Consider the following 21,803-nt stretch of genomic DNA (forward strand, 5'->3'; position numbering starts at 1 on the left):
GTTTATACAAACGGTCAATACATGACAAATTAATTTTCTACTAGTAAGTAGATTAGGGAATTTTTTCGAGTGACATCCGTCAGTCTTCTTTACCGCGAATAAACAAAGCTAGTCAACACTTACAGTATGTCATGAAAGTTCATCTGTGTTGGTAGTAATCATAGTAAAACGTTAAACTTTATACTCTCTGTAAATTGTGTGTTGGAATAAAGTTTAACGTTTTACTTACAGTATGTTTAATGTTAAAACTTTTGATCCAACACAAAAAGTTCTCTCACCTAGAGCTTTCGACCAGTCACTCTGGTCTTCCTCAGTAGACTGACCCAGTAATTAGGAAACCGACTATGAGAGTATTGTATACCTGGATATCTAACCTTCATCAATGTGACAATAAATGTTTCTTTTTTGGATATGTACTAAGCGAATTACCTACCGTATGCAGTGCAAAGCACACTAGTTGCTTTCATTTCCGAAGTTGTAAAGCATCAAACAAAAAAAATCGCTGAACTTTCTTTTATCTGTCAAACTGAAGGGCTTTGTGTAGTGGAAGAGTTGAAACTCTTGAAAGTAAAAGCATGTACCAGAAAATCTTACAGGGGTGCATGGCCCTGAAAGAACTTTGGAATCTTTCAACTGAACATTTTTAACCACGTACCTCACGTGACTTGTTATTCGTTAGGTGACGTTAAAAACAGGTATCCTGACGCGTACCGCGCGTGTACTGTAACTCTAATTGACACGTGTTGGTTACGTACAGTTGTTATGTAGCGGTAACAAATATTTTTCTGGACATTGTGTCTGGACATTGTGCTGGTCAAGCAAAAATTGAACTTTCAAGGTTGCCAGAAAGCTACTCTGATTGGTGTAACCTGTTTTCTTCGTCTGTCAAGAGGGAAGGGGGGTGAGGGGTATGACGTTTCGGCGCGGCCCCTAGACTTTGGCCTGTGACCGATGGAGTCGACGAACTCGAAAGTGTGATTACGATAACAACTTGAGCTTTCGAAACTGGTTTAGCCTAAAAAGCTCTAAAATTCTGTCTTGTTTTGAAAGTCGTTTTTTTTGTTATCGTAATATGTCGACGCACAATACGGTTATTGTTCAAATGGGTGGGCCCAACTAACATCTTATTTCTCTCAGAAAAGTTGAAAAGTAACCAGAACACCGTTGGCTTATCCCGGATAAAAAAAATTAAAGAATCCATGGGACACAACTCCTTGAAGTACTAGTAAGCATGGCGTTTAGTCAAGTATAACATCTACATGAATAATATTACGTATGCAAACCGTGTTCCCAAAGATTTAAAAATACTGTGGTGTAAGCACATACCATAAAAATGACAAGATATGGCATTAGTGAGTCGCTGCATCTGTTTACTTGTCATTTGTGAGTTTTGCGTTTGTGTGAGTTTTTTTTTTATTGTCCCCATGTAGTAGGTTTACACGAACGGTTAATATGTGACAATGAATTCTCTACTAGTAAATAAATAAGGGATTTTACTTCCTAATTTTTCGAGTGACATCCGTCAGTCTTCTTTACCGCGAAGAAACAAAGCTAGTCAACACTTACAGTATGTTAAATGTTAAAACTTTCGATCCAACACAAAAAGTTCTCTCACCTAGAGCTTTCAACCAGTCAATCTGGTCTTCCTCAGTAGACCGACCCAGCGAGGCACTTACAGTAACTGGAAAACGGACTATGAGTATTATTTACCTGGATGTCTAACCTTGTGACAATAGATGTTTCTTTTTTGGATATGTACTAAGCGAATTACCCACCGTATGCAGTGCAAAGCACACTAGTTGCTTTCATTTCCGAAGTTGTAAAGCATCAAACAAAACAAAATCGCTGAATTTTCTTTTATCTGTCAAACCGAAGGGCCTAGTGTAGTGGAACAGTTGAAACTCTTGAAAGTAAAAGCACTACCATACAATCTTACAGGGGTGCATGGCCCTGAAAGAACTTTGGAATCTTTCAACTGAACTTTTAACCACGTGACTTGTTATTCGTTAGGTGACGTTAAAAACAGGTATCCTGACGCGTACCGCGCGTGTACTGTAACTCTAATTGACATGTTGTTGGTTACGTACAGTTGTTATGTAGAGGTAACAAATATTTTTCTGGACATTGTGTCTGGACATTGTGCTGGTCAAGCAAAAATTGAACTTTCAAGGTTGCCATAAAGCTACTCTGATTGGTTAAACCTGTTTTGACTGAGAGGTATGACGTTTCGGCGCGGCCCCTAGACTTTGGCCTGAGACGGGTGGAGTCGACGAACTCGAAAGTGTGGTTACGATAACAACATAGGCTTTCAAATCATGTTTAGCGTAAAAAGGTCTAAAAATTCTGTCTTGTTTTGAATTTTTTTTACCATATTAAATAAGAGGTTTCGAGTTTTTCGACGATTGTTTTTCAAATGGGTGGCCTCAAAAAGCTGAATGGTTACCAGACCACTGTTGGCTTCTCCCGAATGAAAAAAGAAAGTGAAAATGAGTATTGTCTGTCCTGTATTCGTTTCTATGTGCGGGACACAACACCAGCAACAGCTGCCTCTGTTCCACGTGTATAGCACTGTTGCAATTTCAATTGACTTCAGATTGACTTTCCTCACTTTGCTCAGGTGAAAATGAGTATTGTATTGTCCCCTGTTTTTTATTTTTTTTTATTTTTATTTATTTCAAATTTGCCGCAAGGCCAAGGGCAGGACAGGGGGAACAGGCGGTGCCTTTTCAAGGCCCCCTGTCCAGATAAAAACATACATAAATCTAAAATACAACTAATAACAAATACAAATAATCACTAACAAAATTCTTAAAGGTAAGTAGTAAAACAAAAGCAAATGCAATAACTACGATAACATAGGTAAAAGTAGTACAGTACAATGTGATGTTGGCGGCATTAATATATAAGTTGAAAAAAACTTGGGTGTGCCGTCACCACGTCTTGTGATTATATGTTGCAATAAAGAAAGTACCCTCTGGTCCGGGTGAAGGACACGAAAAGCTCAAAGTACGACCGACGACCAGGCGAGTGCTATTGACCATTCAATCACATGAGCACCTCCTTCCAGGAAAGAGTGTCGAAAACAACTACGGTTTACTCAAGCACGATAACTATCTAAACCTGATAAGATGAATGACTTTAATGTCAACAAGTAGATGGCATATAAAGACTTGTTACCAAGTTTTTCTCTGAATCGTCCAGCAGCGCTCCCCTTTGCCGAGCCAAGTCACTGCCAAGTCTACAAAGTGGCAGATATGGTAAGTACTAGTATGTCATCGATACATAGTTTGTTATCGTTTCTGTAAGATATGGTGCTGTTTTGTTTGGAATGTTTAAACTAGATTTCCTAGCGCACCGTGGTGTCGACGTTAATGAATGAAAGAACTTTTGGGTTGGCCGGCTACTCTCTCCTTGCAGCCAAGGGCTGAATTGTGAGGAGCTTAGAATTATATCTTGGGGCTTAATCGCAAGGGTCCGGGGCGGCTGCCATTCTGTGTTAACTCAGGTGATAATACGACCATAGGACTGTAAGGTGATAAAGCAGAGGTAAAATTCCAGTGATATCTTACTGCAACTTTGCAGACTGATATGAACTAAAATATACAGGATCAACTTCTTCTCGCTTCTTAAGGCAGTTGTAGATGTATGGAAACGTGGCGCTTTCTAGACATGGTGTGTCTAATTCCATAAGGGATACGAATGTTTCTGTTGTAATGTTACTTGATATGTTACAATTACTCACAGGCTTTCAACGTTCTTCGACTTGTCGTCGGCGTCCTCGTGGTTCTTCGGACGGCTTCGGCTGGCCCCGTCTGCGACTGTTCCCAGAAGTCTACAGGAAAGGTCAGAACAGCTGTTTACTGTATATGTTTCTACGAACCAGTTTCTGTATTTCTCTATCTCATTTGGGCAGCGTCTACTTCTACAATTATTTGTACTATTTGTCTAATGTCTGGGGTTGGTAGAAGATCCCGGACAGACCATAAAGGTTTTTTTAATCTCCCCCGCATATCCTCATTTGTTATGCCCATGCTCATTTTGCTACTCTATCACACAGTTATACGTATCCGAAACTAACTGGTTATTTCCTCACTGATTTATACTGTATTCAGATAACATCACCTGAATTGTAATAAATTTTGTTCCTGTACATCGGACTTTACGTATTTGATGTTTTTGTCTTGTGTTGTCCTGAGGCCCTGTTGTCCTGTTGTCCTCAAATTAATAGAATCTATTTGATTTATCTATATGTTGAAATAGATAAAAAATTAACTTACCAAAGTAGATTCTGTATTTATTTCGCAGATTCTGAAGCTCCGGGTTCATGAGAACTCTGCTGAGTTTGAACAGGCGGTGGAGATCCATGCTGAGAAGAACATGCAGATCTTTCACGTCCCTCAGCACAACAGAGTCGACAAGTCTGACATCATGCACGACTTTAATCAGGTACATTTGCAAAAGCACTATTTAAGCATGTATTCTGAATCTGTGTAGCCGGTATAACCGCCCCTCGGCGTAACACACCAGCTTCTGTATCTGTATAGCCGGTATAACCGCCCCTCGGCGTAACACACCAGCTTCTGTATCTGTATAGCCGGTATAACCGCCCCTCGGCGTAACACACCAGCTTTTGTATCTGTGTAGCCGGTATAACCGCCCTTCGGCGTAACACACCAGCTTCTGTATATCTGTGTAGCCGGTATAACCGCCCTTCGGCGTAACACACCAGCTTCTGTATATCTGTATAGCCGGTATAATCACCCTTCGGCGTAACACACCAGCTTCTGTATCTGTATAACCGGTATAACCACCCTTCGGCGTAACACACCAGCTTCTGTATCTGTATAGCCGGTATAACCGCCCTTCGGCGTAACACACCAGCTTCTGTATCTGTATAACCGGTATAACCGCCCTTCGGCGTAACACACCAGCTCCTGTATCTGTATTTTATCTGAATTTTTAACACCTCCATCATGTAGCTCTGGTACTTGAAGACATGAATAGTTCTTGTTCTTGTACTAAACATATCTTAAAATTGTTGACGAAAAAAGAAACCTTGACGGCAATAACCAAGCAGCTGACATTTACTTGCAACAAGCTGTCTTCTAGAGTTGAAGACACGACGCACACGTTTGTAACTATGATGGTAGAGTTTAAACAAAAGTTGATGTTTTGTAGTTTAAAACGCGGCCTTTTTTTTTGCTTGAATCTTGACAATGTCCTGTAAACTCATTCTTTATTTCAAATGATACAATGGTTTTTGCTATCGTTGCAACAGCACCTGACGATGATCCGCTTTCCTGACAAGAAAGTCTGCTACCTTGCGCCATTAGCCGAAGGTAGGCCGATACCCGAAGACGTTGAAAGTGGGTTTCAGCAGGCGAAGGTTTGTCAGCTAATAATTTGATTATTTATTTAACATTAACCACTGACATTAGATTGTATGACGTGACTCCGCTTTTACACTATGGTTTATTTTTTATGCAATGATTGACAGTACACATTATCGGTAACATTATACCACATCCTACTATATCGGTTCACAACCCTGTCAATCAACTGAATCCCGATCTCCACCTACTTACTTCCAATCTTCCTTACCCAGGACAAGATATATACAAGCCCCTTGAACTAGTGCCGCTCATAACAATGCTTCCGTTCAGGAAGTAAAAACTTGCGCAGATACCTTTACATGCATTTGAATAAGTTTATATTTATAAGGGAAGTTTATCTGTGTTTGTAGTAATCATAGTACGATGCTAAACTTTATTCCAACATAAAGATGAACAAGGACCAATTTGGACCAATTGCTGACTTCACGTGCCCGTAACGTCTGATTTGAATACGGTCACTTAAGGTAGCTTGTCTGTAACTCTCGAGGGTTTACGTTCTGAAATGATTGGTCATCAATTATCACGAGAAAGCACCAAGCTCTATTTGACTGATGTATATGTCCGTCAAATATATATAGAAGTCAAACGCTACGTTTTCTTACTCATATATACATATCGTAGTTAGGTATCTGTAAATTATAACATTGGCTAGCGGGAGGGTCGCGCACTGTACTGTGGAAACCGCTGATTATTGTTGATTTGTGTAATTGTGCCGTGGCAAAATAAGTTGTAATTTGAATGTCCCTGTCCTCTGTGTAATGCTAATAAAATTATCCTGATGAAGGCGACAGTAGTCGGTGAAACATCGTACTATATGTTTCAGACTCTAGTTCCTACGATGACTGTGGGCACTCCGACCTCTCGCACGTGGAACGTCGTCCGTCCGGCCATCGACGACCGCAGCTTCCTGACCGAAGACATGGCGATGTTCTGTGCCAAGTTCCCCATCTATCGCGTGGAGGAGGCAGCGGGTGGACAAGTGACTGTGACTCTTGAAACTGATGAAGGCAAACCAGGTACAACAACAATAGCAATCTTTACTGATTTTGGTTTGATTTTATTGAAATTATAACAATACAATACACGTGGGACACAGGCAGCTGTTGCTGGTGTTGTGTCCCACACATAGAAACAAGGACAAGACAATACCCATTTTCACTTAAGTGAAGATGTTTTGATGTTTTATTAGATATCCATTAGATTAGATATCAAATCTAATCTATTCTTCGTGGATTCATAAAACACAGAGTACACAAATGTAATAACAAATTAAGGCACATAACATAACATAACATAACATAACATAACATAACATAACATAACATAACACTTGCATCCATTAGACTACAACTAGCATAAAACTACAGAGAAATAAACAATTACAACTGCAAAGCAACAAAGGAATGTCGTGTTAAGTGCCTTTATCAAGAGCACTAGGTCGGTGGCATGTCAGGACTCAAACCCGGGACCTCTTGGTTCCGAGTCGAGCAGTTACGCCACGCGACCCCTCTGCTAGATGATCACACTTCCTTTTGCACTGCCTTTGCCACAGTATTGTTGTATTGTCGTATCCTGTTGTTTCAACCCTCAAATCGTTTATGTAAGATGTAAATATTGGCCAATGAATGCAGTGGAAAATTAATGAAATACATTTTAGTAATTAGTCAGTGTCCTCACTTTCAGAGACCGACCAAAACAGATTATTTCAAACTGTTGCCACAATTTCTCCATCCTTTTATCATTTAGAAGATCACTTAAAGACTACGTTTCTACTAAGATCACGAAATCCACGTATCATGTAGAACGTGGGACTGCCTTCAAAGAAGAAGTCAAAACTCATAATAGTAAGCGTAGTAGTAGAAGTATAAGTATTTTTTTACTGTCACAGTAGTTGAATGTATGTTTCCTATTATTATACTGATGATCTTTGACTATGTACAAGCAATTAGCCTTCGGGTATGACTTTTCAAATAAAGAATTATTATGTATTTGTCAAACTTTCTTTTCTAATCCAGAGGAGAAGCCTCCAAACACCACGACAGGAACACCTGGTATCGCCGCTCAGAATGACATGGCCCCGCAAGGTAGTTTTTAGTTTAGTTTATTTACTTAAGACTTCGCTATGTCTATGTTAAAGTGGCACTATGTAACATTTTTGCACCAAACCCCTTAGTATGGTATTTACAAAATATTTGTGGTACCTCCATAAACTAACAGAATGTAAACAAACATGGCTGACAGCTGCGTCTGAAGCTTTCAAACACACCAGTAAGACGCCATATGTTGCCACCTCCACTTCCTGAATGACACTTTCAATGGAGTAGGGTTGATTTAATTTACCTTTTAAAGAAATGTACTTTTATTTTTTTTCCTAATGTTACATAATGAAGCTGTAAGCGGTAGCTTCACTATTCTGCACCATAAAAGGGAGAATTAAAAAAAACATTATTGTCGATTAGAATTGAATTTTGGCACCTTCTCAATATTGCATGAAGAACATAGCAAGATCTACATTAACATCAAAAGTGGCTTCTACAATCCTGTAGCTCACCCAGAAACACGTACATTGTACATCCACTCTCTTTCTTCAAAAAGCTATCCTGTGCCTGTGTCGGAGAGGATTTGTAAACCAAAATGATCCCTTTAATACTTCCCCACTATTCCCTACCTTGAGAAAACAATTTTACTACCAAAGTAAAAAAAAAAAATCCACATATTATAGACGAAGTGGGTACGTTCGTCTCCCAATACCTCAAAAGAAGAAGTCGAACCTAGCAAATCTAGTACCGCGTATGTTGCAGAATGTAGTATTATGTTATAAGTACATGTAGTCTATTATATCAATGTATTTTCTTTTTTCATACATGCTGTCTAAATCTGTACCTGCATTTAGCCCTCGGGTATGTATTTGCAATGTACATAATGAACTTAATATCATTAGAATTGCCATGCTATCATTGGTTGAACTGATAATCTTATTTCCTCATGTAGCACGGCAGGAGTCTGGTGGCTCAATGTCTTGCGTTCCCGTGACGTGCATGGGCCCCATCTGCACACAGTGTCTCATCCTTGGCGAGTCCTGTGAGTACTACAGTCTGTGCCACAGAGGCACCTGCGAAACCCAGCACGTCATGGACGCCATCCAGGAGTGTTGCCCCATCTGTTGTTCGAGTTATGGCTATTACTAAACCAAGGCCCATCTCATTTTGCTGCAGAACACCAAAATGTTGCCGAGCAAGTTGTAATTTTTGTTTAAATCATCACTAATTAACTAGCCTGCAGGGATGCCAGACCCCGGCATGCACAACACAACACTCCCTTCGGCTGGGGAAAGCCACAAGCCCCGAACCTAGAGTTATAGCACCTCGGGGTCTAATTTGTTGCTCAGAGTCCAACGATCTAAGGGGGTGTCTAGGTAAAATTTTCGGAGCCGATGAACTAGCCTATAGATTACCCATGTAACCATCTGGTACTTAGGCTACCAACTCACTGATTTTGAGATATTATTCATTCATTCAATTTCAAAGTCACTGCCAATGGCGCTACAGCTTTCTAGCTGACAATTAAAATGGTGGTCCTCATTTCGGCATTGACATTCATTATAATTTGACCTGCCATAGATCAGAGAAGAACCTGGATTGTGGTTATTTCGTCAATGACTAAAATTAGAACGTAATTTAACTTGCCCACCATGTCAAATCGCCAAGCTTTAACCGTGCTGAATTAAAAGCATTGAAATTTTATATTACTGTGTCGTTTCGTTTTTCAAGTGTTTATAAGTTTTGAGATATAAGGTAGAAGGTTTTATACACTATAGTTTTTCCTCAGCTCAAGTTTACTAGCACAACATAAAGAAACAAGATGAAATCAGGTTTGCTGTTCTTTGAGTAAACTAGCACGTGTGCAAACCACTTCGACCTTCAGTCAACCAGTGCGCAACAAAAAACACTGAAGAACCGTAAAAGCCGCGTTGAAGCTACGTTTGACCCCAAATTGATATCTCGGGGATGTTAACAACATAGAAGTATGGATCTATTTTAAAGACTACTTTAAGGGGGGGGGGTCGGCAGCATGTGGCTGTACGAAACAAATTCTGGGAACTTTTGGTTAAAATAACCCCTGGATATTATGTGTGATACTTTTTAATCAGAAAAATAAAAAACAAGCGGGCAAATCCAATTCATATGAGACGAGTGATGAGCCATGGTTCTGAACCTAAATTACGCATCACTGCTGAATCTAGATAAATACAAACAATGCACGTTGCGTAATTGGTGATCTATCAATTACGAGAATCTATTCGTAGAGTAAAATAGTTTACAATTGCCCTTGTCATATCTGTTTACAATTGCTCGTGCCATATCTGTAATCTTACATATTTGTTGTGTAATTTTTAATATTTTTGGTATGAAATTTAACGCCCTTTGGCGCTGCCATAAAGGATGTAAGATCAATTAATAAACTAATGTTACTAGCGTTTTTAGTCGCATTACATAAAAGAATGACAGAAACAGTTTACGTCCAAAACAAATTTAATTCGTCCCTGAAAACTACATACAAGGTTATAAATACGTCTTCCTGTTTCTTTACTGAGTTTTTTTCTGTGTCAAAACATTTTAGTTAACTTTTACAACATATTTGAGTCAACTTTCGCAATATCCCCAATATAATTAACCCTAAAGTAGATCATTCGTAAAAACAATTATTCATGATCTTCTGACATGTTCACAACAGGATACATGTTTTCATCTTTATTCCTGACAAAATAGGTTTGGTAGGTAGGGATTCTTGTTTCTTCTTTTTGTTTCGATTTTGGCTGAAGTCATACAATAAATATAGTTAAATGATGTAAAAGAAATAAAATGCATCAGGATTAGGGCTGTCTTCAGAACCTATCCCTCCGTTCACCTGAGGGTAACGAACAAATATTTCTAACCAATTTAGTCAATGAAGTTTTGGTTTTGAATATGAGGGAAATAATCTTTCAAAGGATTAAAATTGAGATGTTTTCGGACCTAGTGCCAGCAGTTGACCCAGCAATAACCTGTTGTCGATGGTTTTTTTGCAAAAGCCCAAAAGGTTGGGAAACAGTAAGCACAGCTTCTTCTAGCTATATAGTCACCTAGTCTCCAATTCTTAGAATGGTAATGTGGTCGTGTGGTATTGAATAGTATTTGCACAACATAATCTTATGCGTTTTCTTAGTTCCTTAGCAACTGAGCATTGTACTGTATCATAATATAAGTGTTTAAATTGTGCGTGATCGTAATATATCTTTTTGGGACATTACTTTCAATTTTCACATATTGATTGACTAACCGAGTGAAAATACCATTACGAGTAGTGCCATACATACAAAAGTGCCATGTTCAGAGAGTATTATAAGTGCAAAGTGTGCATGATTCTAAGGTATCTTTGTTTTGGACAATAGACATTACGAATAATTTATATGTATGGATTGACAAGGATTTGACTTTGTTAAAATACTTACATCAAATGTGCAAAGTACTGACCATCGATGCACGGCAAAACGGAATTGAACCTCCTTCCTTAAGTACAATACTTGGAACAAATAGATAACATAAACAGAATACATGACCTACATACAATACATAAGATAAAAACAATAATATATAAATACAATTACTGCAGCCACAGAGCTACAAAGACGGGAAAGCAGGCAAACTTCAATATTAATGTCTAGACATCAATTACATTTGTGTTACCATGACAACATATACATTTTTTAAGGTATCGTCTTATCTGACAAAAATACAGACTCCATGCAAAAGAAGATTCTCGTTTGGGCTATCCTTCACAACTTTTTGAGATTATTAACGCTACTACAATTAATGAATTTCCTCTGTGTACGGAACTATTGTTTGGGTGGTCAAGTTTTTTTTTTGTTCTATCTGGTGGGTGGGTGGGTGGGAGGTGATTTGACAGATGATAGATAGGAAGGTCACGCCCGAGGGTGACCCAACACGCGCTAGGTTAGAGTCAGTGGGCTGAGTATGTAGAATTTCTGAAAAGTGTTGTCATATCCGATTAGATTGCATCACAAAAAGTCCTTTATATTTCCATAATATTCGCAGAGAACACTTCCTGAAAGTCTGAAATTCAGATTTTTTTGTTACTGCTTTTCCAGAAAATCTCCAAGCATTCTAGAGTCCAGAATGCTTACGAATGTTATTTTTGTTGTATCTACACATTGAACTACTATATATCACAGAATATACCTCTTTCCAATTTCTGTACATTAAATTACTATCAACAAATATACCTCTTCTACTTCTGTACGTTGAACTTCTTTCACAAAATATTACCTCTTTCCAATATTTTAACGTTGACCTACGATCACAAAATATACCTCTTTCCAATTATTGTACATTAAATCACTATCGCACATTATACCTCTTTCCAATATTTGTACGTAGAACTACTATCGCAAAATATATCTCTTTACAATGTCTAAACATTGAACTACTATCACAAAATACACCTCTTTTCATATGTCTGTGCAAAAGCGTATTCTCATTCTGATTTTCCAGTATATGGCAGATTGGGAAATTGCTGGCAAGGCGGCCTTTTGATTAGTGTTGTTGATTCATGATCTAAAGGTTCTGAGTTTGAACGCTGTTCCAAAGTTTTGAACGCTGAACGAAAGTTCTAAATGCTGTGCCATTGGTAAAGGCACTTTACACATATGTTCTTATTCTACTCAGGGGAAAATGAGTACCTAACTTTGGTTAGGGACGTCCATCGGTTGGGACGTAATTAATACAGAGGTTCAGTGCTTAAGGCGAGCCACTTATTAAGTGTGTGAGATACTATACAGACTATTGGTCTGTGAAAGTGATGACCATATTTGGTTGGATGTGTGTCAATGAGAAATATGACCATTTTGGGCTAAACATGATCATCTACCGAAACAGCCTTGTGAATCTGTTCCAGATATCTCTGTATCCTTGCTTGAATCTCGTGTTCATGAACCCATAGATGATCGGATTCATGGCGCCGTTACCGGCCCACAGAAGCATTCCTACCAGGAAGGCCTCCTCGGGAACACGGTCGCCGTTCTCCGCCAAGGCCATGACCGTCATGGGCAGGTTACACAAGGCGTAGTTGATGAAGACGGCCACCATCATCTTCAGCATCTCTTTCTCCGCCGGCGATAGATGGAGTCGTCGTGGCTTCTTTCGTCTCCCTGCGATGTTGCCCTCAGCTCTGTTGAAGCTCGAACGGGACACGGACACCGTCGTGGAGAGGTCGTGTACCGTCGTGTTGGGGAGGTTGCTGTCTGTCGTGGTCAAGTCGCTGTCACCCTCTTCGTGGATGTACGCTCGTCTTCTTCCGATCTTCTTCCGTGCTTTCTTCCCACTGCTCTCAGGCTCCAGTACCAGTTGTCGTCTGGATGGTGACAACGACTCCTTGACTGCTCTTTTCCCTCCTTCAGGTGGTAATGATGGGATCTTGTAGCCGCGGGCGGGCAAGCTGATGCGAGTCGTGTTGTCCTTAGATCTTGATGCAGGACTCGCCTGTGGCTGGTCAGCTTTATCCAGTTCTGATGAATCTCCGCTGTCCAGTTCACTCCAGCTGCACCTGGTGTAGATCATGGTGAAGTGTTCGGGCATCCCTGGCAAATTCTCGATGTCGTCTTCCGTCACACTCGAGCTCGTGGTTGCAGCCACCGGTTGTCGATCGGGTGGTGAAAATGCCTTCTTGAATGCTCTTTTCCCTCCTTCTAGTGATGATGATTGGATCTTGTCGCCGCCGATGGTAGATGCGGGCAGGCTGATGTTGGTTATGTTGTCTTCAGCACTTGGTGCAGCACTTGTCTGTGGCTGGTCAGCTTCGGAAGGCTCCCCGCTATCCTGTTGAGTCTTGGTCCAGCTACATTTGGTCTTGATGATGGCGGAGTGTTCGGGCACCCCTGGCAGATTCTCGATGTCATCTCTCGAGCTCGGGGTCACAACCATGCTTCCTATTCGTAAGCTGCCTTCCTCTTCAAGCACGATGGACACCCGGTGACTTGTGCTTCCTTCTTGAGGGACCGACGAAGTCTTGATCCGGCTTTTTGGTGCCGCCACCTTGTGCTCGGGCACCCCTGGTAGATTCGCGATGTCGTCCTTCACCGTACTTGGGGTCTGGGTTACCTCCATGCCTCCTCTTCCTGAGCTGTCTGACATGTGGCTTGTGCTTCCTCCTTGAGTTGTCGAAGACTTGATCGTGACTTTCGGAGCCTCTAGTAGGTTATGCCCAAGCATGGTCTTCTTGCTCTTTCTCAGTGATAGCCAGATTGCAATGTAGCAAGCCAGGGCCACAAAATACGGGCAGATGACGGGCAGCCCTGCGATGGCCTTAGCCAGTGTGCTGCTTGTCTGAACCACCGCGCAGTGTTTGATCTTGTCATCGTACTTGACGTCCCGTGCAGGATTAAGATGGATCAGGATGAAGGAGAGAAACGGTACCAGCCAGGCCAGGGTGACCTTGATGCAGATGGCCTTTGTGGAGATCATGGCGGGGAAACGGTACCGGTAGAGGACTCGGAAGAACCGGTACACGGCGATGCACCTGTAACGGGCAGAACATGCGTACAAAGCCATTAGGACCACAAATCTGCAGAAACACAGACACACAGATGACCCCAAAACAATGCTTCCAATTTTAATGGTAGAGGATATTGTTGTTTGTTAATATCTTAGAGAAAACACCAAGCAACTGGCAAATGAATAAACTTGACTTGACTTGACTGGCATAATGACCGTTATAATCAGTTCGTGGAAAGTGAAGTCAAGACGAAAAATCGTCCTTGTTGTCTTTCTATCAATAGCTGTTTGTTACAGTACATGTTTCATTTTTCATGTTATGTCTGAATGCAACCATTTAGTACTTTGCGTAGCTGTACGGATCCCTGATTTGTAGTTCAGTAGCTCTATCATCATTGTCTTTGAATGACAGAACAAGAACACAGCATCCAGCGGTCGAAACGTATACGTGTCTTGTATACTTTTAGAGCAGGTTTTGCATACCCCATGTGGCACAGACACACTCCCCACAGTACCGGAGTGGTGTAGGACTGCAGGACACACAGACCCCACGGCAGCCGGAACTCGGGCTTCAGCAGGGCGACGATCCACATGGGAGGGTGTAAGGCGGTGAACAGGAGGTCGGAGACGCTGAGGCTCGCCAGGGGGATGTTGTCACGCTTGCGGAGACTGGGGCACAGGAAGACCGCCAGGATGACCAGTAGATTCCCGATGATACTGACAGCAATAATAGCTGTAGGACAAAACATAAGCCGCATGTTTATATATATTCGGTACCATATTAAGAAATATCTACGCCTATGGGTAGAACTAACTGGACCAATCAGGGCTGAGGAAGAACAAAAGATGCATAGTAATGAGAGACTGACATCTGGATAAAAAGTAGAGCCTAAACGGGCCTAGCGAATGATGTCAAGGCGTTAAAGACCCGTTAATCAATTATGAAATACGGATGATTAGCAGCATTGTGGTGATAAGAAAAGACCCTTAATGAGCAAATCACGCAAGCTACAAGTGTGCATGAATTGCATGCAAATAAGGTTCTGATTTGAATACGTTACGTTTTAGTGTGTCAAATGATGTCCATCTTTACTTTAAAATGCGGTAAGTATAAATTTTCTGGAAGTTACAATTATCCAATTATTGTATGTGTCTTTATTATGTAGGTTAGGTCTTTGACCGAAAGCTCGTCTGTGTTTGAGCAATCCATAATTGTAGAGTTTAAACTTTCTTCCAACACAAGAAAGGAACTTACTGTGAATTTTTGGTCGATCTTGTCAACCTTCGTCCAAATGTGAATTTTATTGGCTGATTTTATAGCACAAACATAGTATTTAATTAAGTAAAATTGTGACATCAATCGAATTGTCAACAATTTGAAGCAGTGAACTGTTGTCATAAGAAAAGAAAAGCCCTCCAACAATACTGTTAAAAAAACTAGAAAGTACCTTAGTAAGCACACTAGAAAAAGAAAGGGGCCAAGTATAGACCCATGCAGTGCACTCACGGAGATACCTACCAATTAGACAACTGGACGTCGATAACGACGTTTGATTTGTGAGGTGGCTAAATAACCAATTTATAAGGGGCCCTTCGATACCATTTTATGCAATACAAGACCAGTATGCTGTATTTGCAAAAAACAGTAGTAAGGTCTATTTATCTCTTCATGAAACGATTTCTTTTATGATATGAAGCGAGTCCTTCAAAACGTTTCTTTTCTCTATTAAACTTCCTGACTATGTACGTAATTGCCAGGCCGACATGTGGTTTCGGTGCCCTTTTAAAACTACGTCATAGTTAACACTACAAAGTACTCTTCATCTAGATTTCTATACCTGAAGGCAAGATTGACAGAGGCTTGCCCCAAAAGGACCGAGGTCTTCAAAGAAATGGCTGAAAGTTGTCTCGCTTTCATGTACATTGCATTTATAATAATGTAATGTACACAATGTAACGTGATTGATTATGGATAATGTACTTGCAGGTGCATAGCCTCTGGGCTGTTTTGTATACGTAAGACGTGCGCGTGTGAGGGCACATGAGAGAGCTTACATAACCAACCCAGATTTAAACGCTAAATGAAACGATATCTTTTTTACAAGCTCTGTTCCATATCCAGGTGGAAATCTTCGTTCTTGGTGACGCCCAGACTACCAAAAACCTTACTTGATCCTAACCCTAAGTCATTAAGGCATAGATGTGCACAGTTATCTTTATTTATATTTATACATGGGTTTTACCGTTATTTTCGATAAACGAATTCTAACCTGTTATACAGCCACGAACATTTATACACTTCCCAAGAATCGAGAGAAGGTCTTTACATTGCATACAACGTCAAAGAAAATATTCAGTTAACGATGTCGTCTTTTACGCGACGTGTCGACATTCGAATGAAGACGCTGTAAATAGATGGGCGCTGGAAAGAAAACATAACCTTTTTAACGTAGAGCATACAGTAATAATATTTGACAGGAATTTTAGTGCTGCTCATAAGGTGGTGATGTGGTCCTGTGCTTAGCGCGTTTGACTTCTAAAGGTCGTTTGAATTCTAGCAGGTCGCACAAATGTACTGTTGCCATCTCTCGATGCAGGTAAAATTGGTACCTAGCTGCGGTTATGGTCGTCCTTTTGAATGGGCGTGAAGCTGGAGTTCCCGTGTTTTAGAAGAGCCATACTTCAAACACGTTAGATATCTTATTTGGCTTGTGTTAGTTACGCCATAAGGCAACCAATGCCAGTTAACCAGTCATGTGAAATAAACAGAAGCTAGGATAGGAATTTAGGTGTATCTGTTGTGAAGTCAAATATTCCTAAATGTAATGTGTACAACTGATGGATCGGGAGAAAAATACTAGTAATAATTCCCCAGCTGTATGAAATAAGAAGTCAACATTCGTAGGTGAAACATTGGGCAACAGATGGTCTGGTATAAATTTTTACACCATATGATACGCGCCATTTTATTCGCGCAAAAGCGGGCCAATCCACTTACATGCTTAACAACGTATATAAGCAAATGTCATATGTTAACCTACTCACCGGCCATGAGGACTATAAAGGTGTACAGAAGCGCAGTGGAGACGGCCATCGTGACGGGAGAGTGGTTCTCCACAGCACGGACGGAGAATTCTGCAAGCTACGGTCCTATACCCATTTCATGTACTGCTGCATTTATCTAATCATGAACACTAGCCAATCACAGCCCTCCCAATTTGAGGGTATAGCTTTGAAAACGTTTTGTGTCTGGAAACGCCCACGTCAAGACCGGACATATGAAACCTGTCATTTTCACTAGACTATGATGAAATAGGAATAATTAGCAGCATTGTGATGGTAAGAATTGACCCTTAATAAGCAAAACATGCAAGCTATGCATGAACTGCAGTTCTTTATTGTTTGAAGCAACAATGTATCATACGTCACCAGAGGATGTTAACCTTTACGACTGAGGAATAAGGTGCTCATTTGCATAACTTATATCAGTTGATCCTATTCTCCACCCAAGGCGAGTCTTATCGTAACAAAAATGCTTATTAGATAAATTAGGTCCAAGTCAAAATTAAGCGAAATCAATGCTCCAAGTTCAAATTAAGTGAAACCGCATTAACACTCTGATTTTCATCAACTTGAAGCAGTGAATTGTCTTCAGCAAAAAGAAAAGTCCTTCAACATTATCGGAGGACAAGTCCTTCCACAATACCGTTTAAATACACTAGGGGCCACGTATAGACCCCCGGAAAACACCACTTAAACCCCGGAAAACACCAATAACGCGACTGGTCGTCGATAACGACAATATGAAAACTACTTGTGAGATAGCTAAATAACCGATTTATAAGAGCACTTCAATACCATTTATTTGCGATTTGAATACAAGACCAGTATTCCGTAGCATGCAACGTTGTATGTTTCAAAAGCAGTAGTAGGATTAAACGAAAATTTTTATCTCAAACTCACCGAGACGATCTCTTTTATGAAGCGGGTTCTTCAAAAAGCTTGTTTTGTATCATATCCCCTTTTTCTATTACGTTTCATCATTATGAACGTAATTACCAGGCCGAGATGGTTTCGGCGCCATTTTGAAAGTACGTCATAGTTAACACCACAAAGTACTCTTCATCTAGATTTCCGATTCGTAAGAGCCCTGCGATTTGAATACAAGTCATGTATTTCGTAGCATGCAACGTAGTTTGGCGTTGTATATTTCAAAAGCAGTAGTAAAACTAAACGAACATTTTTATCTCAAACTCACCGAGGCAATTTCTTTTATGAAGAGAGTTCTTCAAAAAGCTTGTTTATCCCTTTTCTCATTTACGTTTCCTGACTATGAATGTAATTGCCAGGCCGACATGTGGTTTCGGTGCCCTTTTGAAAGTACGTCATAGTTAATACTACAAAGTACTCTTCATCTAAATCATTATAGCTGAAGGCAAGAATACATTGACACAGGATGTTCCTATATGGCTTAAAGTTGTATTGCTTTCATGTACATTGCATTTATAATCATACAATACAATGCAACGTGCTTGATTATGGATAATGTTATTACAGATGCATGGATTCTGGCCTGTTTTGTAAGACGTGAGAGAGCTTACATAACTGCCAAAGCGACAAACACGACCAACCTAGATTTACACGCTAAGTGAAACAATATCTTTTATCCAGAGTCTTTTATCCATGCTCTATTCAAAGCGGACCAATCCACTTACATAACATCTAACATATTAAGGTACTCACCGACCATGACGACTATAAATGTGTACAGAAGCGCAGTAGAGACGCCCATCGTGACGGGAGAGTACAGACGGAGTACAGACGGAGTACAGACGGAGAATTCTGGAAGCTTTGGTCCTGGGCCAGACTCACTGCTGCATTACTATACTTATGAACAACAGCCAATCACAGCCCTTCCAATGAGAGGCTATTGAGCCTGTCCAATGAGAGGCTTCGAAAACGCTTTGTGCCTGGAACCGCCCACGTCAATCCTGGACATCCAAAAGCTATATTTTTCACTTGTCAATGATGAAATAGGAATAATTAGCAGCATTGTGATGGTAAGAATTGACCCTTGATAAGCAAAACATGCAAGCTATGCATGAACTGCAGTTCTTTATTGTTTGAAGCAACAATGTATCATACGTCACCAGAGGATGTTAACCTTTACGACTGAGGAATTGTTCCCATGGATTACGCAGATTCTAATTTGAATACTTTATGAGTATTGATTTTTATGAGTATTTGAATACTTTTGATGAGGTTCATCTTCACTTTTAAAGGTGGTAAGTATAACATTTCGAATAAAGGATGTAACCATTATGGAATGATTGCATTTTGTCACTAATTCTACAGATTGGAATTCATTGGAAGTCTTCGCATGTAAACATGTTTGCAGAATCCATAGTTGTAGAGTTGTTAAGTTGACGAAGGTTGACGAGATCGACTGAAAACTTAAGATTAGTTCTTTTTTTTCTTTATTAAAACATTTAGAAGCTAAGTGGACAGGATGACGACACACTCAAGCCGAAGCTTATGTTCATGTCGCCATCTGACATTACAAAAATACAAAAGCAAATGCAAAAACAGACATGCAAAGCTTAATAATAACAGAATAGAATAAGTAAGGTTACAATGTGTAAAGTACTCCAGGCAAAACTTACAAAATTGATAGGAAAGAATTACTCAAATCTTTTAGTTTCCTTTATAAATGATTGAACATAAAGTAAAAATTAGTTTTTTGAAAGATAAAAGCTGGGAACGTAGCAGATAAAAAACAATTTCCTCGTTATTGGTGCAAATTCGATCATCATTTGCGTAATCATTATCTAATAATGTCAAACATCACTTCAGCTATATAACCTCTTGTAAGGTTCTCCAAAGCCATCAAAATAGAAACTTCCGCTGCAGTACCATATCAAGCCTCCATGTGGCCCAAAATCTAAGACCTACCCACGTACCAAGTTTCAAGATAATTCTCTCAGTTTTTTCCAAACTAGAGTTATCGTGTCCCTCCATACATGAATGTAATTGTGTTTTAAACCAGACAAAAGTGGGACTTGATTTGATGTGACATAAACACAAACCTAGTTAAATTTAACTTTTAGTTGGTATGTGTCGACGACTGCATAAAATAATGACAAAACAGTTTACGCTCGAGACACGTTTTATTCGTCCAAAACACAACATACAAGATATAAGTACGCCTTTGGGTTTGTTCGCAAACTCGTCTCACAAGCAAGACATTAAGTTAATATTCACACCCATAGCACTAACGGTACTGAATAATTTCTAGAAACAATCCATGATATTTTAACTTTTCCACAACAGGATACATATTCCATACTCATCAAATCTCCATTTAAGTGACTAGACATGAGATAAATCTGTACCACTATGACAAAATATACCTCTTTTATTAAGGTATCGTCATATCTGACAAAAACACAAACTCCATACAAAACGTACATTCTCCTTCTGACTATCCCTCACAACTTTTGTAATTATTACAATTACACTATTGCAATTAAGTGGCAGTAATTAATTACCTCCTTGTAGGAAACTACTGTTTGGCTGGCCAAGTTTTGTTTTTTGTTCTGTCTGGTGGGTGGGTGGGAGGTGATTTGACAGATGGTAGATAGGAAGGTCACGCCCGAATGTGACCCAGCACGCGCCCATTGAGAGTCAGTGCGTTGTATATGTAGAAATCTTGAAGTTGTGTAATACCCGATTAGATTACATCATAAGAATACTTTCATATTTCCATTATATTCACCGAAACACTTTCTGAAAGTCTAAAATCCATATTTGACCTTTACTGCTTTTTCCAGAAAATCTCCAATAGAGTACAGAATGCTTAGAAAGTAATTTTTGTCATTTCTTCATATTGAACTATTATATATCACAGAATATACGTCTTTCCAATGTCTGTATATTAATTACTATTAACAAAATTAATATACCTTTTTCCAATTTCTGTACGTTGAACTACTATCACAAAATATAACTCTCCAATTTCTGTACGTTGAACTACTATCACAAAATATAACTCTTTCCAATTTTTGTACGTTGAACTACTATCACAAAATATACCTCTTTCCAATTTCTGTACGTTGAACTACTACTCACAAAATATACCTCTTTCCAATTTTTGTACGTTGAACTACTATCACAAAATACAACTCTTTCCAATTTTTGTACGTTGAACTACTATCACAAAATATACCTCTTTCCAATTTCTGTACGTTGAACTACTATCACAAAATATACCTCTTTCCAATTTTTGTACGTTGAACCACTATCACAAAATATTCCTCTTTCCAATTTTTGTACGTTGAACTATTACATCTATCACAAAATGTACCTCTTTCCAATGTCTGTACATCGAACTACTATCACACATTATACCTCTTTCTAATGTCTGAACTTTGAACTACTATCACAAATATCTTTCCAATGTCTAAACATTGAACTACTATCACAAATACACATCTTTTTATATGTCGGTGCTAAAGCAGATTCTCATTCTGATTTCCAGTGTATGGCGCATGGCAGAATGAGAAATTGGTGGCAAGGCGGCCTTGTGATTAAAGATGTTGATTCATAATCTAAAGTTCTGAGTTTGAAGCCCTACAGGGCCGTAAATGCTGTGCCCTTCATATTATACTCGGGTTAACATGAGTACCTAGCTTTGGTTAGGAACGTCTCTCGGCCTCAGATGGGACAAAATTAAGATAGAGGCTTAGTGGTTAGGGAGAGCTAGACAACACTCACTGAAACATGTGAGTGGATAAAACCTTATAATCTGGTCTTACGCATCTTGTAGGTATTGTACAAAACTAGGCATGTTACGGTATATATA

General features: G+C 39.6%; 2 protein-coding genes across 2 annotated transcripts; one reads left to right on the forward strand and one right to left on the reverse strand.

Moving 5' to 3' along the window:
* Positions 1 to 3,206: 3,206 nt before the first annotated feature.
* Positions 3,207 to 9,124, forward strand: LOC109480376. The gene is made up of 7 exons (XM_019782570.1): positions 3,207 to 3,257; positions 3,745 to 3,843; positions 4,306 to 4,446; positions 5,279 to 5,386; positions 6,217 to 6,409; positions 7,409 to 7,477; positions 8,385 to 9,124. Exons 1-7 carry the CDS (start codon positions 3,255 to 3,257, stop codon positions 8,579 to 8,581), a joined length of 810 nt encoding a protein of 269 aa, XP_019638129.1. The 5' UTR covers positions 3,207 to 3,254; the 3' UTR covers positions 8,582 to 9,124.
* Positions 9,125 to 12,316: 3,192 nt separating this feature from the next.
* Positions 12,317 to 17,036, reverse strand: LOC109480209 (G-protein coupled receptor moody-like). The gene is made up of 5 exons (XM_019782358.1): positions 16,988 to 17,036; positions 14,426 to 14,675; positions 13,628 to 13,967; positions 13,146 to 13,489; positions 12,317 to 12,866 (listed from the first exon to the last, which is right to left on the reverse strand). The coding sequence occupies exons 1-5, from the start codon at positions 17,034 to 17,036 to the stop codon at positions 12,317 to 12,319; spliced, it is 1,533 nt and encodes a 510-aa protein (XP_019637917.1).
* Between the last annotated feature and the right edge of the window lie 4,767 nt (positions 17,037 to 21,803).

The sequence above is a fragment of the Branchiostoma belcheri genome, unplaced genomic scaffold, assembly GCF_001625305.1.
Source record: "Branchiostoma belcheri isolate BF01 breed outbred unplaced genomic scaffold, Haploidv18h27 scaffold50, whole genome shotgun sequence".
NCBI classification, from domain to species: Eukaryota; Metazoa; Chordata; class Leptocardii; order Amphioxiformes; family Branchiostomatidae; genus Branchiostoma; species Branchiostoma belcheri.

What these genes read in the sequence shown, in the direction of transcription:
- LOC109480376 (XM_019782570.1), top strand. An exon ending in CCCAGAAGTCTACAGGAAAG is followed by an intron (nt 3,844 to 4,305) that starts GTCAGAACAGCT and finishes TTTATTTCGCAG; the next exon opens with ATTCTGAAGCTCCGGGTTCA. An exon ending in GAATGACATGGCCCCGCAAG is followed by an intron (nt 7,478 to 8,384) that starts GTAGTTTTTAGT and finishes TTCCTCATGTAG; the next exon opens with CACGGCAGGAGTCTGGTGGC.
- LOC109480209 (XM_019782358.1), bottom strand. Translation starts at nt 17,036, where the DNA reads ATGGCCGTCTCCACTGCGCTTCTGTACACCTTTATAGTCCTCATGGCC. An exon ending in GTGTGTCTGTGCCACATGGG is followed by an intron (nt 13,968 to 14,425) that starts GTATGCAAAACC and finishes TGCCCGTTACAG; the next exon opens with GTGCATCGCCGTGTACCGGT. An exon ending in GGCGACAAGATCCAATCATC is followed by an intron (nt 12,867 to 13,145) that starts ATCACTAGAAGG and finishes CCGCGGCTACAA; the next exon opens with GATCCCATCATTACCACCTG.